Genomic DNA, 18,391 nt, shown 5'->3' with positions numbered 1-18,391 from the left:
CTGCTGAGCCCTTCCGTATACGGAGCACCAGCCATAGGCCAGGCCCTGTGGGTGTCATTCCCACAACACACGGCCAGCTCAGATGCCATTTTTATCCCCATTTCGCAGGTTAGAAAATGAAGGCTCACCCAGCTCCAGGAACTTGCTCAACATCAAATAGAGACAAAGTAGCAAAGATCAGGGAGAAATCTCTGAATGCAGCCCTCAGTGCAGCAAAGATGTGGCTCTCTCGCTTAAATTATCTCTACTTTTTTCAGTCTTTCTCTGTCATCCAGAGCAGGCGTCCTCTTGTCCCCCCCAAAAGCAAATCAAATAACTAACTGTAATCAGTCATTGTAAGGGGATGTGGAATTTGGTTAACCAAATGTTCTGCTCATTTGAGATGTCTCGTGGCATCTGAGGACAACCAGATTTCAGAAAATTAAAATACAATCAGATAGACTGCACACATGTGCGCGCTCACACACGCAGGGCTGAATGGCAATGCAGCTCTCCATTCATGATTGCAGCAGGGTCCCAGGATCAGGCATGGCCTCCGGGTGCTGATTCTTGTCAGTTACCTTTCCATTACAGCCGTCTGCAGGAAGGGCTGACATGTTAAGAGTTCCCACTGATGGAACGTCAGATAAACTGCCTCTTAGAATGGCTTATGTATGTTTAAAATGAAAAATGTGTGTCTTACAAGTGCTCTGCGAAAGTGTTGAGGCTTTGAGAAATGGTTTGCCAGTTCCTGCAAATGCCATGAGCGTGTTTTAATTCTGCATCGTTTTCGCCAGTAACAAAAAGATAAATGCAATCAAAAGTGATTGAGTTTTATTAGCCAGGTGGTTCTCTAGTTTGCCTGCCTGCCTGCCTATGTGGAGGGGAAGAGCTGCTCTCCAGTGTCTCCAGGAGGCTCTGCGCTTTATCTCACCTGGCACGTGACCCCATATCCCAAGAGTCTACCTATTTGTCCGCCTTCCCTGCTGTCTTGTGTGCCCCTGGAGGACAGGGACCATAACTGCCTTGTCCAGTGCTCTTCCAGGTATCTGGCACCTGCCCTATCAGAGAGGTAAGAAACCATGTTTCCAGGAAAGCAAAGTTTTAGAGTTTTCCAAGTCACAGTTATTAGGAAGCACAGAACATTTAGAAAACTTCAAATAACCCCAAAGACTGAGTGGGCAGGCCAGCTGGCGAATCACTTTGTACACCTTGCTAAGGAGTGCGGACATTGTCCTACAGGTGATGAAGAGCCATTGAAGGATATTAAATAGAGAGGAGTTTTGATCAGACTTACGTTCTAGAAAGATCCTATGACTGCTTTCCAGAGGATGGATTAGAGTGGAATGTGAAACCTGGGGCAGCATTTTATCCAGTTCACTTCTCCTTGGGTGCTCAGCTGTGGCTATAATTTTGACCATGGGGTCCAGGACGAGCTGCACTATCTAGCTTTTTCCATACACTTTCTCCTGTATCTTAAGAAAACTAGGTCTTGCTGTAAGTGTTGGCTGTATTCAAATCAGGGACTCCCCTTCTCTTGTCTCCAAAGCTTTTTTTTTTTTCTTGACTCTTCTTCAGAAAACCCTGAACTTGACCTTTCTTCTTCCTGTTCTAGAATTCTGGCCTTCCTGAGAGATTTGCTAGCAGACAAGAAGACTTTCATAAGGTCCAAGCATAACCTGCTTGGAGGGTGGCTGGCAGAGTGATGGTAGGGCCCCCCTACCCCCCAACACACACACACACACACACAAAGAAAGAAGCCATGTGGAAAAATGGGTCCGAATCCATTTGTGAGCTGGAGTGGGGCGAGAGGAAATCTAGTAGCTAAGGGCTCAGATTTTAGACAGGCAGAGCAGAAAGGTCCCAGACCCAGGACAGGAGGCTTTGTCTCTGTCACCTCCTGATGTGCAGCCCGTGTTCAAGCATGACAGTCCCCTCAAAAGGAAGTAGGAGGCCTTAGAAAGCGGCTGTCATTTCCGGCGCTTGTTTTCTGGCTTTCGTTCCAAAGTAACGGAGCGGAGTCCTAGAGTTGATCCGCCACAAGGAGAGCAGGATTGCAGAACCCCGGCTGTTGACCTGGAGTGCCCAGGTCCAAGTCAGCACTCCACCTACCCCACAAGACATTGGCCAGGCCCTTAAATCTCTTTGTGTCCTACTTTATTCATATGTCACCTAGTTCCTGCTTGGTGGGGTAATTAGCTGATGAAAGGGGGAGGGGCACTTAACCCTTTGTAGGCAACACAGGCAAGGTTCCCACAATTGTTACTAAGTGTTTTCTCCTGCCCTGGGCTTCATGGCCCCACTGCTCCCCCAGTTCAAAGATACAGGGAAGAGCATTTCTGGTAGAGGAAAGGAGGGGGGCAAAGGCACGGATAGACAAGGGAATGTTGGAGCCCCTCCCGCCAGGCAGGCACTGTGCTGGGCGCTGCACCCACGCGCCCTACAGGCCAGTGCTCCGCTTGGGTATTTGTTAAGCACACCAGTGAGTATTTGTTGAACATCTCCCATGTATCAGGTCCTGGAGGAACAGAACAGAAGGAGACCCAATGTCTGCTCATCTCAGAACTATAGCCAGGCCCTGAAAAGTATTGTCCAAGGTGCCCATGTTGAAAATCCCTGTGCTGTTAACAGACAGATGGGCACCAGCTGCAGCAGCTGCCCCGGGCACTGGATAGTTCTAGACACTCTCCCCCGCAAAACACACACACCCGTTGCTGCTCAACAGAGGTTCATTTGCGTCGCACTGGTTGTTGCTACTGTAGGGAAGCTAGAAGGGCCCTGCCAGGCCTGGCCAGCCTGCCCGAGAAGCCCACCAGCCTCCCCAGGACAGCCCCCCTTCCATCAATTTGCAATTTCCTTCTCCCTCCCCGCATCCTTGGGAGCCAGCCTTTGCAGGGGCGTGAGCCCCGCCCTCAGCTCTGGGGTAGCCTCAGTCTGTGCAGTGTGTTTCTAAAAGCGAAGAGAGACTGAAAAATGCCCTTTGCATAAACACTTGCACATCTGGGAATTTTAATCCTACAGAAATCTATCCTACCCAAATATGGAAAGATAAATGTGCAAGGATGCTCATAGGCGCAGTATCTGTAAGGGGGGAGGGGGAGGCAAACACGCTAAATGTCCATCAGTAGGGGATTGGCTAAGTCCCTTCCACTGGATTCCGTGCAGAAGGATGGGGAATGAAGCATGAGAGACTATGGACTCTGAGAAACAAACAGGGCTTCAGAGGGGAGGGGGGGTGGGGGAATGGGATAGGCTGGTGATGGGTAGTAAAGAGGGCACGTATTGCATGGTGCACTGGGTGTTATACGCAACTAATGAATCATCAGACTTTACATCAAAAAACCAGGGATGTACTGTATGGTGACTAACATAATATAATAAAAAAACATTAAATTTAAAAAAATTTAAAAAGGATGAAGTCTGCTTGTACGTGCTGAGACAAATGAGTGGGATAGATCAGTGCATGAAAAAGCCATGGACATACATGTTCCCGTTTGCGTAATAAAAATGAACGGGAGTGTTAGAGCATCTGCTTCATCGGGGTGTCACGAGGACTGAGTGGGTTAACAGTTGCAGAGTGCTGAGGAGAGGCGCCCCTATCGTCGGCCCTTGAGTGTTAGATGCTGTTGTTACTGTTGTTCTTGCTCTTTTCTGTCTTGCTGTGGACGAAGCTGGGGAACGCCAATTTTAGAAGCATAGGAAAGGGTTCTATTTGGCCTCCCCCCCCCCCATCATGGTTTTCTGTACTCTTGGGCTTCTCATAAAAGGATGGACTATGGGACACCTGGGTGGCTCAGTGGGTTAAGCATCTGCCTTCAGCTCAGGTCATGATCCCAGGGTCCTGGTATCAAGCCCCACAGGGCTCGCTGCTCAGCAGGGAGTCTGCTATTCCCTCTCCTGCTCCCCTTGTGCTCTCAACAGACCCAGATGCCACCAGCTCATGTTGGTTTTTCTGGGACCATCTGATTTTAAAACTAACCCATCTGTGTCCTGGACACCCAACCAGGACAGTTGACCACTCTCCATACGCCCCTGGTGGCCCAGGTTCTTTGAGGAGGTGCACAGGCACAGTCATTATTGCTTCTCACGTGTCACAGGAAAAAAAAAATCATAAATGGCATATCAGAATGACTCAGCCTCAAAAAGGGAAATTCTGACACTTGCTGTGACATGGATTATACCTCGAGAACATCACAAAAAGACAAATACTGTGTGGTCCCACTTGCGTGATGTTCCCGGAGTTTGACTCCTCTGTGAACTTGTTCGCAGAGAGGGGATGGAGAATGCTGGTTCGCAGGGGCTGGGAGCAGTGGGGACGTGGGGAGCTCTTGTTTCCAGGTTTCAGAGATTCAGATTCACGAGATAAAAAGTGTTCCAGACATAGATGAGGGTGATGCTTGCACAACAGCATGAATGTACTTCATACGCCTGAATCGTACACTTAAAAATGGTTGGGATGGCAGGTTTTATGTTCTGTATGTTTTATCGCAATTTCAGATTGGAAAAAATACATCAGATACTACAAATATTGTTGCACAGGGTAGAGCTAGAGTACTGTTGTTTTTTTTTTTTAAGATTTTATTTTATTATTTATTTGATAGAGATAGAGACAGCCAGCGAGAGAGGGAACACAAGCAGGGAGAGTGGGAGAGGAAGAAGCAGGCTCATAGCGGAGGAGCCTGATGTGGGGCTCGATCCCATAACGCCGGGATCACGCCCTGAGCTGAAGGCAGACGCTTAACCGCTGTGCCACCCAGGTGCCCCTAGAGTACTGTTTAAATTGAACTTACCTGTGAAACAAGTGTGCGGATGAGACGCTAGGGGGAAGAGGCCGGGGAAATTCGGTATATCCTGAGCTCAGATGGAAGGTGCCTCCACCCTCACCATCCCCAGCTTGCCCGGCGCCACAGTCCTGCATCCACAAGGGCTCGATCCGGGGCCCTCTGGGGTTTGCACATACCTGGCAGCATCGGGGGTCGGAAGTCCTAAATCCTGACCTTCACAAAAACTCTTATGCTTCACAAGGTAGTCATGAGCCCCTCTGCCAGATTCTTTGCAGCGTCCTGTATCGACAAGTGGGTTCTGGATCACAGCCTGGGGGTAGGAGGGATATAGAGCACTGCACTTGGTTCTGCACGTGCTTTCTCCAAGTGGAGGCTGGGCTGGCCCTGTCCCCTCCTCGGGCTGCCCCATGTGCCGTCAGACAGGCTCAGCTGTGACGGGGCTCCTGGGCACTGGAGGGACCTGGGAGCTGAGCTGTGCCACCTTGTCCTGTGTATCCTCACGCCCAGAGTCAGGGCGCATCTTAGACACACACAATGTTGAGGTGGCCCTCTGGGAGCCACCCTAATGCTGACACCAGCTGGGAGACTGTGGACAAGTCCCTTCCAGGGCACATTTCCTCAACCACGCTCTGCAGGGACAACTCCTGGGTCTTACACACAGAAAGCTTTCCAAGTTCAAATCTGGTTGGGTCATTATACTCCTGTCTCCAGCTCAAAACGTCTTCAGCTTCTGATATGCAAGATGGTAATAATACCATGAAATAACAGCTGACATTTATCAAGGGCTTACCGTATGCCCGGTGATAGTGCCCAGGTCTTACGTGCATTACTTTATTGAATAATCCCAACACCCGAGGCTTACCGAGATGAAAGTAACTTGCTGCAAGTCCGGGCTTTCAGGAACAGGCCTTGGGGAGAAGATGAAGAAGGAAAGAGGAAGAGAATTAACTACCATATTCATGCCTCACTAAAAGCAGCACTTCTTAAACTTTAAAGGGCACGCGCATGCCCTGGGAATCTCGTTAGAAAGCCAATTTTGACTCCGTGGGTCTTGGGCGGAGCCTGAGATGCTGCATTTCTAATAGCAGTGGGCTGATACTGCTCGTCCAAAGATCAGGCTCTGAATGGGGAGGCATCGGAGCTCCTCCTCCTGGGATGGCACTCCATTCATTCATTCATTACCTCACTCATTTGCTCATTTCCTCATTCAGTTGTGGAAGTGGTCTTAGTAGCAAAGGGCATGATGGGCTTCGACATTTGGAACCAGGTTCTTTTTTTTTTTTTTTTTTTTTTAAGATTTTATTCATTTATTCGACAGAGATAGAGACAGCCAGCGAGAGAGGGAACACAAGCAGGGGGAGTGGGAGAGGAAGAAGCAGGCTCATAGCAGAGGAGCCTGATGTGGGGCTCGATCCCATAATGCTGGGATCACGCCCTGAGCCGAAGCCAGACGCTTAACCGCTGTGCCACCCAGGCGCCCCTGGAACCAGGTTCTGATCCTGGTTCTGTACTTCATTAAGCAGTGGCTTCTCTGAGCCTCAGTTGCCCATCTGTAAAATGGGAATGAAACTCTCATCTCAGAGTCTTTGTGAATATTCAGATGCAATGAAATGTGGCAAAAGTCTGCCCCAGAGTCTCGGGCACGGTGGGCATTTCATAAATGGTCATGATTCCAGAGCTATTTTTATCGGGTCTTTTGTTGTTTGAGTCCAACAGAGATTTTTAAGTAATCATTTCTTTTAACATTTACTTATTTACATATTTCCGCAAAGACATCCCAGCAGCTCTGAAGGCTGCCAGTGATGGGCCCAGAGTCACCATCCTGAATCTGAGGAAGGGGGGCATGAATGAAGACACGTGTCTTCTAGTGATTTCCACGAAAGGTGGAAGGAAATTGGTAGAGGCAGGCACAGGTGACGAGCTGTGGGAGCCACTTGGCAAATGACTCCACCAGAAAGGATGAGTGAGAAATGGACGTGGTGGGGAGAGAAGGAGAGAGAGAGAGGCTGGGACTGGGTAAAATGTCAGCAGATCGCAAACTGTTAATTATCCAAGGGGAGCTAAATATTATGTGGGCAATTATAGACAGGCCACGGAAAGCAACAATAGGAAAACATGGGCCCCAGCTGAATTGCAAGTCCCCTTGAAGAAGGGCGGGAGAGACGGGTTTTAGCATGCCGATCAGGCTTTCTGCTCTGAGGGAGAGGGAGAGTGAGGGGGCCAGGGGCCCCCAGGGAGAGGGGGACGCAGGGGTCCCGTCGCCCCGCCAGTCCGGCCAAGCCAGGCACACAGCACTTTACTTTGAAAGGCGGCCTTCCCCCCAGCTCGGGGCCTGGAATCCGCAGCCCCCTCCCCAGGCACCCTAGCCCCCCCCCCCCAAGATGTCATCTTTTGAGACGATTTCATGTGGAAGCATCGCTAAGTAAATTCGCTAAATGCCTATTCATCCCCGTCAGATGGGGGTCAGTGAAGCAGTAAATGTGAAAATGGCCCCAGCTCAGGGCCCTGAAAGGCGCTTTCTGGGGTTGCCAAATGGAGCTGTGGCCACTGACCCTGGGAGGCCTGAGGCTTTGCGCGGGGCCCAGGAGCCCCGGCCCGGCCCCTCCAATCCTTCCCCTGAGGCTACTGAGAGGCCCTATTTATTATTCCTGCTGCCAGGGACCCATTCAGAGGTTAACTTGTCCCCGTATTCATCAGGACGACAATAATGAACTGTGAGCAGAGTGGCGAGGGGGTTGGTAAATAGGAACTGCTAAGACGCGGAGAGGGAAGGGGCCTCTTCACGGTTTGGAAAGAGACATCGCTTTCTTTTTTTTTTTTTTTTTTTTTGGTATGGGCTGATCTCATTCCCACCTCTCCCGGCAACTTCAAGCGGGCCTCTGCCCACAGCTGCCCGTAACTTGGTAGGAGGCGCGTGGGCTTTACCTTGCAGCGTGCGGGCAGGGTTGTCCACACAGGAGACGCACCATTTTGCAGACATGTGGGGTTAGCCTTTTGTCTGTGTCCCTGGGATGCACCCCTGCGCGCACCCGCGGGGCTTGGCTTGCTGCGTGCCTTCCGGATGTACCCCCATGCAGACGCGGGGTTTCTCTGCCGCCGCTAGAACAGGCTGGCTGTGAGTCGGGGTTTATTTCAGGGGTAGGATGGGACATCGGCAGTGCTCATTTTCACTGCAGCATCTCTTAACCGCGCGGTGCCCCCTCCACCGGAATTATGAGTTGGTCAACATGAGTCATCCAATCACAGAACAGGGGCTGGCAGTGGCGCGGCTGCAGGGAGTTGCAGGGAAAAGGAGGAGTGCCGGGTGGGGGCCGCTCAGACCAGATGGTGGGAGGCGGAAGGAGCAGAACACTTTGCATTTATTGCACACCTACTATTTGCCCTTTCAGTGCGCCCCGTTGTCCGTTCGCTGTATACGCACAGAGAGCCTACTATCTGCTGGGCAGCCAGGGAAGTTCAGAGAAGGCTGCCACCCACCACCACCACCACCCCCGCCCCGGGTTAAATTACTCACCCTTGGACACACAGCTGAGTCAGGAGTGGAGCTGGGATCCGTCTCCAGACCGTTCTGCTTCGGGAGCCCAGGCATTGCTTTCTGAGGCACCCACCTGCGTCCCAAAGGTCTGGTGGCCTCCATTCTGTCAGAGACCTCTTTCCTTTCCACAGCCTCCATCCTGTCTCCCACTTTGAGACAATGGTTAACCCTTTCCTTCTTAAGTAAAAATCCCTGAGCAGAGAGGCCTGATGATAAAGGAGCTGTCACTTCAGCACCGTTTACCTGTTTGGGTTTATTCAGCAGAAGAGACGACTGCATTTCTGGCAGATGGAGACCCGTGTGACTGCCTTTTAAAATACTGTCACAGCTGTATGCACAAGCTGATTAGCTGTGACTACACTGCCTGTGCCGAGATTGATGGCGATAAATTTGGGATAACAATGCTGAGAACGACGTCATCTGTTTGGATCACACTTCATATTTTTCAAAGCTCTCTCGGTCGGTAGCCCAGTGGTTATCGAGTACGTGGTATTCCTTCATCCAACAACCCTTAATGTAGCTCCTACTGTGTGCCAGGGAGGAGCAAGTCCCACTAGGCTCTGTCCTCATGGAGCTTACATCATAATATAAGCAAATTTAACACTGAGTAATGGACACAGAAGGATGTGATAAAGGTGAAGGTGGGGGAGGCAGGTGCTACTTTAGGTTGGGTGGCCAGAAAAGGCTTCTCCAAAGAGGTGACATTTGGAAGGAGACCCAGATGACAACAGCAAGCCAGACCTGGAAAGAGACAAGACAGAATTTCCTAGGCACAGCAGGTACAAAGGCCCTGAGGTTGCTAAGTATCTGGCATTGAGCTGCACACCGATGACTTCATGTTTGCCAACCCCAGTGCTGGGCACTAGAGATTCTAAAACAGTTGAGGCACCATGCTTACCCTCAAAGAGTTCACATGCAGGATACAAACACACTAATAGTCCTTTTTAATGTAGTTTGGTAAGTCCACGGTCTCTGAAGGACCCTGACCTTCCTCTTGGTTTGTTTCCACAGGACGAATGACCAGCTGGTGGCATTTCTCTCCCGATACCGAGATATGAATTTCCTGAAGTCACACGGCCGGGACAATGCAAGGTAGTACATCCCCTCCCCCCCAATCCTTGTGCAAAATGGAAATGAAAATCAGAGTGATCATTTGGGGCTTCCTTCCAGGCTGGCTTGATGCAGAGGAAAGTAGGTAGTGGGAGAAAGGCATGGCTCAGGTGGGCCTCTGCCCATTTCATGTAGGATCTGAAGTGGTCTCTCCTCTTGGCCAAGGACGGGGAGAATAATAAATGTGTCTCCTCACGTGATAGCCCTTTATACCTTTTTTCTGAGCACTTTCCCGAGTTCATTATCTCATTACGGCAACCCTTTGAGGTAAGTAGGGTAGCCATTGTTAATCCCCACTTTCTTGGTGGGAAGACTGAGGTCCATAGTTTACGTGATAAGTGATGGCCTCAGATCATTGGGGTCAATGATGTGGGGCCATCACTGGTCAGCCAGTCATTCAGCCAATATTTGCTCCTTGCCAAGCATGTGCCAGGCACCTTTCTAGAGGTGAACAAGACAAAAATCCTCGTTCTCATGGAATTTACTTTGTAAGGAGAAAGAGTCTCTTGCCAGCATGGAGTTGAGCTCAGATATCCTGACTCCCACCTTGTACCCACGCCAGTGCCTCACTCTTGCTGCCCAAGACAGGGGCAGGGGTTCGAGGCATCAGCAGCCCAGTCTGAATCCAGTGCACCTCACTCACCTAGAATGAGTGAAGACCAACAGCTTTGAGTCGAGTCTAAGTCTCTGTGGCCAGACATCAGCTAGAAGGGATTCAGTCTCGAGCGCCCCCTATAGGGAAGATCACCGGGCCTCACCATCCCGAGGTTCAAACACCATCAAAAAAAAAAAAAACCCAGACCAGGATCACTCTGTCATGCTGAAGGTTTTTTCCTAGCATTGAACTCAGACCATAACCTGCCAGCACATGGGATAATTTGAGCGCGTTCATGTGTTTTGTTTGGGCCTCGCGTTGGTTTTGTTTTGTTTTGCTTTAATTCAAGTGCTTCATTTGAAAATGAATAGCCCCACGTAAAAATAGCAGTGTTTCCCACGCACATCCAGATTTCAGCTACTCTTAAAAGACCCTGGTGTCTGCTCACTCTGGGCCTGAGTTTTCTCATTGGAGACTCTCACCCAGGTCATAGACAAAGCCCACATCCTTGAGGTCACTGGGTCCTCACCTGTCCCCCTTCCCTGCCCGGCCCCGCTGACCTTTCAGTTTGCAATCTGTGCCTCGGGTGTTCTCTGCCAGGGCTGACAGAGGCATCATTTGGCTGGCCCTGGAACTCCGTTCACCCAGTTATCCATGACAGGGGAGGGACAAAAAGCAAGGAGTGAACTCCATCTCCCGAGCTCTCCAGATGTAAACCCAGAATCCTTTGTTGTGTTGTTTCCGAAATTCTAACTTTGATTTCATCCAGCTGTTTACAGATTGTTCCTATCCTACTGACAGCTTGCATTTTTTTTTCACGTTTAAAAGGAGCCCCCTCCCCCCGCCCCGCCGCCCCGACTTGAGGATGCTCCGCAAGTCAGCCCAAAGGAGCATGTTCCAGCCACGAAGGGTAGAGAGGCCTGGGGTGGACACAGAATTATAGCCCCTGGGCGTCATGTTCCTAATAAGTGCCCCGCTCTGCTGACCCTTTTCCTACAGGATCTTCTTATAGCCATTCAGTGCAAAATGAGAGTTATTATCCCCATCTGTCAGGAGAAGATAGGGGGTTTTGGGGAGTCTAAATGATTTTGCCAAAGTTACACAACTGGTAAGTGCTAGAATTTGAACCCAGTTCTCTGGCCCCAAAGCCCAGGTGGAGCCAAGCGGAGCTGAACGAGATTCCATGCAGGTGTTAGTCATCAGAACTGGCGCACATGTTGGTGTCTAGGCCCTTAGAGAATAAAGACCCTTCTTCCCCTCCCGGTAACCTTGTAATACGCGTTTGGCGCAAAGTCGCATCATGAGAAAGGAGCTCATTGTAACTTGATAGACTTGGGTCTGAACTGCGTCCACCCTGGTATTCTTATGCCAGCCTAGTCAGTATTTATTCTCTCTCTGCTGTTTCTAGGCCCTGTGCTTGGGACGAGGGATAGCACAGAGGTTAAAATCACGGGCTTTGAGGTTGTACCTCCTGGATTGGAGTCCTGCTCGGTCGAGTGCTAGCTGTGTTGCATTAGACGGGTGACTTAGCCTTTCTGAGCCTGTTCCCTTACCTGTACAATGGAGCTATTAATAGACCTACACTCACAGGGTTGAGAGGATTCAGTGGCTGCTGCATATAAAGCAGCCAGCATGCAGTAAATGCCTCTGCGACGACGGCGAGGATGATGACGGTGACGTCATGGCCCTGATACGCAGAGGACGCAAATATTGCTGGTGGAAGAAATAAATAGTTGGTGTTCAGGCCAGAGCTGAGCCTCTGGAAGTGTGAGTACGTCCTGTCTAGGTGATGTGCATCGGTAGCTGACGGCTGGTACCCAAATGGCACAGGACAAGATAAAGGTTCAGATGTGGATCACACCTCCTCCTACAACCCTAAAACCCAAGGCTCTCTGAACAGAAAAGCTCACAAATTCCACTACCCATGAATGAGCCCTTGGCTGGTCTTCTCTCAGCGAGATGAATGAAGGGCAGTAATTGAGTATTAATTTCGTAGTAAAATGAGCCATCATCTGCCCCCCTGTCCTCTCCGTCAGCTGGGGCCTCACCTGCTGCGTGAGCCAGCCTAGCCGCCGCGCACCCTCTGTCGTCCCCTCCCCCAGGCGCAGAGCTGGCCATGGCTTAGCTCCAGTCCCAGCGCGGATGGTGTGTTTCAAAGGACTCTTGGTGGCAGATGACAGAAACCCAGCTGGAACTAGGCTAAGCGAGTAAAGGAAGGTCATGGAAGGAGAGCATTGGTGTCTGACTTCAGGTAGGGCCGCGTCGGGCAGTTCCAATGATACCATCAAGCCCAGACTGCTGTTAGTCCTTTCCTTTTCCTTTTATAGTTTTGTTTGTTTTGGGGTTTTTTTGGCTGTTTAATTATTTACTATTATTCCTGGAGAGGGTTAAAGAAAAATAAACACATCAAATAGCCCAGTAGTTCAATAGCAGGAATCTTTCTTTGTCTTTTTTAATTGGAATGTAATTGGCATAACATTAGATTAGCTCCAGGTGGAAGACGTAACGATTCGTTATTTGTATATATTGCAAAGTAATCACAAGTCTAGTTACCCTCCGTCACTGCTCATAGTTTGAATATCTACTCTCTTGGCCGCTTTCAAATATACGATACAATATTATTGACTGTACGCCCCGTCCCCAGGACGTATTTATTTTACAACTGGACATTTGTACTTTCTGACTACCACCTTACTTTCTGTTAGTTCTTATTTCCTTTGTGTTGGTTTGATTTTCTGGCTCCGGATGGTGACCCTTTGCAACTTACTAGCTTCGTTGTACAGATGAGGAAATGGAGAGGTTAAGTAACCTGCTTCAGCCCTTACAGGGCAGGGCTGGGACTCCAGCCCGGGGCGTGATGTCCCTAGAGCCCAAGCTCATGACCCCTGCGTGTTGCAGCCTGTCTGTGCTCTGGGCCTGCCTTCCTCCCGTACGCTGGGTGGCTTCCAGGCAGCCACTCTGCTACTCTGGCCTTCCTTTTCTCCCTATGACAAACAGAGGGGATGAACAAGATGGTCTCCAGAGGCCCTTCCCATTCTGATGCTCTCTGCTCCTGGACCAGCCCTTGTAAAAGACATTGCAACGAAGGCAAAGAGTTTGAAAGACCAAACGATGTGGAGGGGCCCGAGCCAGCAGTGAGACACAAAGTAGGCCACAGGGTGCCTCGGTTTTTAATTCCACGTGGTTCCTAATAGCAGTGTTGACCTTCTGTCCCCATCTCCAGCCCTTGGCAGCCAATTTGGATTCCCAGCTCCAGCTGCGAAGAGATGGCATAAAGGCAAACTAATATTTTAATAGCTGCCAAATTGGTCCTGACTGTTCATGTAATTAAATGAAGGGGAGTGTTGTGTTCACTGTTTCTCCTTGCTTTCCTCCAAAAAAATAAAGTAACCAGTTACAGGGAAAGGCAGGCAGCGTGGTTACTGTTTCCCCAGCTAGCCTTGGCGGGGCGAGCAGAAGCAGGTGCCATAAAATCCACTGTAAGCCTCAGTGGGCAGGTTCTAGCAGATGTCCCCCAGAACTCTGGCTTCTCAGGGGGCATGCAAGATGTTTCCCACATGTCTGCAGTCTGGGTATGGGGTCCCCCCGACAGGGGACAGAACAGGAAAATCCTTGCCATCAGCCAGAATAGGATTTCCTCTGGGACTTTTCCTGCCTCAGTCCATCTGAGCTCACCACCTGATCCGAGGTCCCCAGGGCCCCCATGCTGAGCCGGGGACACAGTGTGGTGCGGAGCTAAGTGCCTGCCCGCTGGAGGCCCGGCACCTGTGTTGAAATGCCGCCTCTGTCATGTGTCAGCCATAGGACTTCCGCAAATGGCTTTGACTCTCCTTGCCTCTGTTTCCTCATCTTTATAACAACTGAACAGGGAGGTCAGGATCGTGGAGGACTGAGTGTCCTCACTGACCCTGGGAAGGCCCCGAGCCAGACACTGTCCACTGCGTTGTCTCATTCTAACCTCACTTGGCAGGTGCTATCCCGTCTCAGAGATGAGTACAGTGAAGCTTGGAGAGCTGCTTTCGCTGACTCAAGGTTCCACGGCCAGTGGGCAGCAGGGCTGGGATCAGAACCTGGTTCACTCTGCCTTTGAAGACCGGGGTGTGTGTGTGTGTGTGTGTGTGTGTGTGTGTGTGTGTGTGTTTTATCACACCATGATTCATGACCACATCTGAGAGGACCTGCGGTTTTAGGTTCTTGTGGGGGGGGGGAGTACAGGTGAAAGAACAAAATTCTCACTTTAAGCAGAAGCACTGTCTCAGTGATTCGGGGAGGGAAGATCAGGTCCCTTCCCTACTTTGCAGGGTCGGCGTATCCCAGCGTGTGTTCACAATCCCCCAGTGGTATGCAAGATGGTTTCAGGTAGTTCATTCACGGGCATACAGGGAAAGTTAGGTATTGATTGTAAGTGTATCAACAAACATTTATATAATTGATTTCATGATTTCACAGCTGTTACGCTTAGAATAAGACTAAGTTTTTAAAAAAAAAAGTTGAAGCTATTTAAAGCTGATTTAGAGAAAAATATTAAGGGAGCTTTCCCATAGGTGTTACATCAAGCACCTGGCACAGCAGATAAAAATCCAGGCTTGGACTCTAGGCACGCGACCTTGACTGAGTTAAATCAATCACCTGTATGTCCATTTCCTCATCTGGAAAATGGGAATGATGCTAATAGGACCAGCCTCCCGAGAGTTGTTATAAGAATTAAATGGGTGACTATGGTGTAAACTCTTGGAACAGTTAAGTTGGTGAGGACCGTGGTGGTGATGGTGATGGAGAAAGTCTTGAAAATGGAATACAAATGGTTAACATTTGGAAGCACTTTCTACAACTCTTCCAGGAACAATTAGCATTTGAAATGTAAGAAGGCTACACCGTAGGAAACTAGGAGGGGTCCCAGCCCCCAGGGCAGAAGTGACTCAGCCAGTGTCTTTCTGGTCTCAGGTCCTTACCCCACCTGCTCTAAGCAGCACCCCCTCCCCATTTGGGCACCGGAATGGTAACTAAGCAACTTCCAGCTCCTTCTCTCTGACATTGAGCTAATCTTCAGACCCAAACGTCCCTTGATGTATAAACAGGCACCTGTTTAGCCAGAAGTTGGCAGATCCATTGAGGGCCTGGCCAGGAACCTCCTCCAAGCAGATCTACTCTCAGGAGGCCCTTTGGTGCCAGCTCGCTTATCAAGAGATGGGCTATCTCCCCAGCTGTCTCGTAACGCTATGATTGATGCAGGGAGATAATTAATACCTCATTTCCAATGAGGAAAGCAGATTGCGTTTCCCTTTTGCTTTTCTTCAACCCAACCAGTGAGTTTATGACTGTTTGCGTGTTCACTTGATTTAATCCAACTGTGGCAGCCGTGTCAAAATAAAGCTTAGCATCGCACCAGCACCCACACAGAGCTGTGGACACATCTCCTTTCTCGGCCTCCACATGGATTTTGAGGTCAGCCTGGGAACTTTTCTTTTTCCAAAACAATACACATCCACGGTAGACAAAAGACTAGGAGAAAAGTGTGTTGATGGTGTCATCTCTGAGAGGTAGAGTTTGATTTTTATTTTTTTCTTTGCTTTTTCTCTTCCAAGTGTTCTATAAAGGAAACATGCAGTACACTTAGAGCCAAAGGCAGTAAACATTGTTTTTAAATATGTGTGTGAAACTGTGGAGTACCAGTTAGCCCTCAGTGGGCCTTTAGGTTCTTGGAAGTGCAGCTGAGACTCTAAGTCCCAGGATTTGGGCCCCGAATCTGCATCTCTTCTCAGGCTTCTTTTCTCCCCCACCCTTGGAGGTCAAACCCAAGTCCGCTTTCTTCACACAAGGCAGTAGTGAGAGTCACATGGGAAGGGTTTCCTGGGTGCCAGGGACTGAACTAAAGAACTTACAGAGATGACTTCTTTCAAGTCTCAAAATGAGCCCATGATGTAAATGCAGTCCTATCAGGCCCATTTTCCACATGGGGACACTGAGGCAAGATAGGTTAAACAACACCCAGCTTGTAAGTGGGGAAGCAGACCAGAAGCCAGGAAGTCTGGCCCCGGTGTCTGCACTCCTAGTCACTGTACTGCACTCATTCCCTCAGCGTGTTCATTGCCAGACTTCCCACCAGGTCCAGGTAGATGGTACGTTCCCTCCACCAGTGAGGTCAGAGTCAGCCTCTCCCGTGTTAGCCTACTAGAGTGTATCGGCAAAGCTGACCATGTCCCCGTAGCTCTCACTCCAGCCACGTTGGCATCTTTCCATTCTTGGGGCTCTTGCACACGCTCTGTCTGTCCCTGAGAAAGCTCTTACCCACAGCTCCTCAGATGACCGATTCCTTTCCTCCTTCACATGAAGCTTAAATGCCACCTCCTCAGTGAAGCCTTCCCCAGGATCTTCAGTAATGACGCCCCCATCTCTTTATTTTCTGCCCCTGCCCTCTGAGTTTTTCTGTAGAACACTTATCACAAACACCTAATTATGTGTTAATGTGTTTCGTGGCTCTTGGTGTCTACTTACTTACTTAGTTATTACAGCAGGATGATAGCCGGGTGGCTGCGAGTGTGGAATCCAGCGCCTGACGGCTAAGGTTAGAATCACAACCTTGTCCCTAACCAGTTGTATGGCCCTGGGGAAATTACTTAGCCTGCCTGTGTCTCTGTTCCTTCATTTGTAAAGTGAACCCTCCTCGGGTTCTGTTGAAAACTAAATGAGAGAATATGTATTAAGCATGAGGAACAGAGTCTAGAAAGTAGTAAGTACTCAATAAATGGTAGGTGTTATTATTTCTGTATTTTATCTCTCTCCCTGGAAGAGGGAAGAGGGGCAGGGTGATGTCCATCTTATTCACCACATTTTCTCAGCACGCGGACCGAGAGTCTCCAAGATGCTCTCCAGAGCTGCCGAATGAGTGAATGCCCCAAGCCCCCTTGTCCTTCCGGATACTGCAGAGTAGAGGCGTGACAGTTGACTCCAGCTCAGGTCAGGAAGGGGCAACAACCCACCCTGGGCCTGAGAGAAAGCGGCCAGCAGGGCCCCTGTGGAGCTGCCAGACTAGGTCCCAGTGAGCTGGATCCTTGCTGACTCCTGGCATGGGAAGATGATGTATTAATGCTGCTTGGATGGAATTAGAAAGATGGGCATGACACCACTTCTCCCACCACAACTATGGGCATTGGTTACTAAACTAATCTCAGGATGGGGTGCCTGGGTGGCTCAGTCGTTTGGGCGTCCGATTCTTGGTTTCGGCTCAGGTCATGATCTTAGGGTCGTGGGATCGAGCCCTGTATTACGCTCCGCGCTCAGCAGGGAGTCTGCTTGAGAGTCTCTCCCTCTCCCCCTTCCCCCCACTGAATAAAAACAAATAAATCTTCAAAATCTCGGGAGATGAAATTCACCCTGAGGCTTTGGGCTTCTGTCCTTGGTGCTGAAGTATCGTGGCTTTCCAGGACCTAGAGGTGTCTTCTTAGCTCTGGGGGTGCCCTCTACTCATGCCTGTCTACCATATCGCAGGAGAGAGAAGAGGAGAAATGGAAATTTTAAATTTGTAGCTTGATGAAGGAAAAATTTTAAGTATCTTGGTGAACATTTATGTAGCACTTACCATGTGTCGAGCACTATGCTAGGTCCTTTCCATATATAATCTCATTTAAACTTTGGCACCAACCCTGCGAAGTAGGTGTTATTATGATCACTATTTTCCATATGAGAAACAGCCATCACATGTTCAGCTTGTCCAAGGTCAGCGGCCCACCCAACACTTGAATCATGTGATCCAAAGCTTATCTCACATGTTGTATAACTGTCACGTGTTGGCACATTCACGCTGAAATCACGCTGATTTCATACACTGTGGGTTTTCGTGCTTTGTTCCATGACTTTATTTTTTAACTAAAATGCTTAGGTTGTACTTATGCTAAAGGAGTAATCTGGATTCAGTGACAGATCACTGGACAGGAAAGAGAAGAAGAGATTTTATTCCTAGGCTATGTGACTTTGGATGACTTTGAATCATACATCCTCTCAGTGCGATGCGTTGTTTTTTTTTTTTTTTTCAATCTATAGCGTTAATTATATTAGCTGATTGCTAAGATTCCTTCTTACTCAAACACGCTGTAAAATATGAGGGGGAGAGTTCTTCCTTTTCGAACTCATTATAGGACAAGACCGTTCTGGAATAATTCCACACTCAATGAATATGCCGAGACTGTAGCCAGGGAATTGACTGAATTGAGAGACTTCTTGTCTGCCTTTTCTGAGATCAGTTTCAAAGGCTACAGAAGCTTTCTTAAGTGACCCCTTCACACACAGATGAGAATCCGGACCCCTGTCCCCTTCCATCCAGTTTTCTTTGATGCTTAGCTGAGTAGACCTTGGTCCCTGTGACATCTCAGTAGAATCATATTTAGTTAT

General features: G+C 49.4%; 1 protein-coding gene across 1 annotated transcript in view; it reads left to right on the top strand.

Annotated features, from left to right (window-relative positions):
• XYLT1 (xylosyltransferase 1) overlaps window positions 1-18,391 on the top strand; it is a 294,365-nt gene that overhangs the window by 244,743 nt on the left and 31,231 nt on the right. Inside the window, 1 exon segment of the mRNA XM_045776046.2 lies at window positions 9,310-9,390. Coding sequence (XP_045632002.1) covers window positions 9,310-9,390 — 81 coding nt within the window.

Source organism: Ursus americanus, chromosome 2 (assembly GCF_024610735.1).
Source record: "Ursus americanus isolate L20-20 chromosome 2, mUrsAme1.1.p, whole genome shotgun sequence".
Classification (NCBI taxonomy): domain Eukaryota; kingdom Metazoa; phylum Chordata; class Mammalia; order Carnivora; family Ursidae; genus Ursus; species Ursus americanus.
Note: the sequence above shows the minus strand (reverse complement) of the source record. Positions and strands in the feature narration are given on the sequence as shown.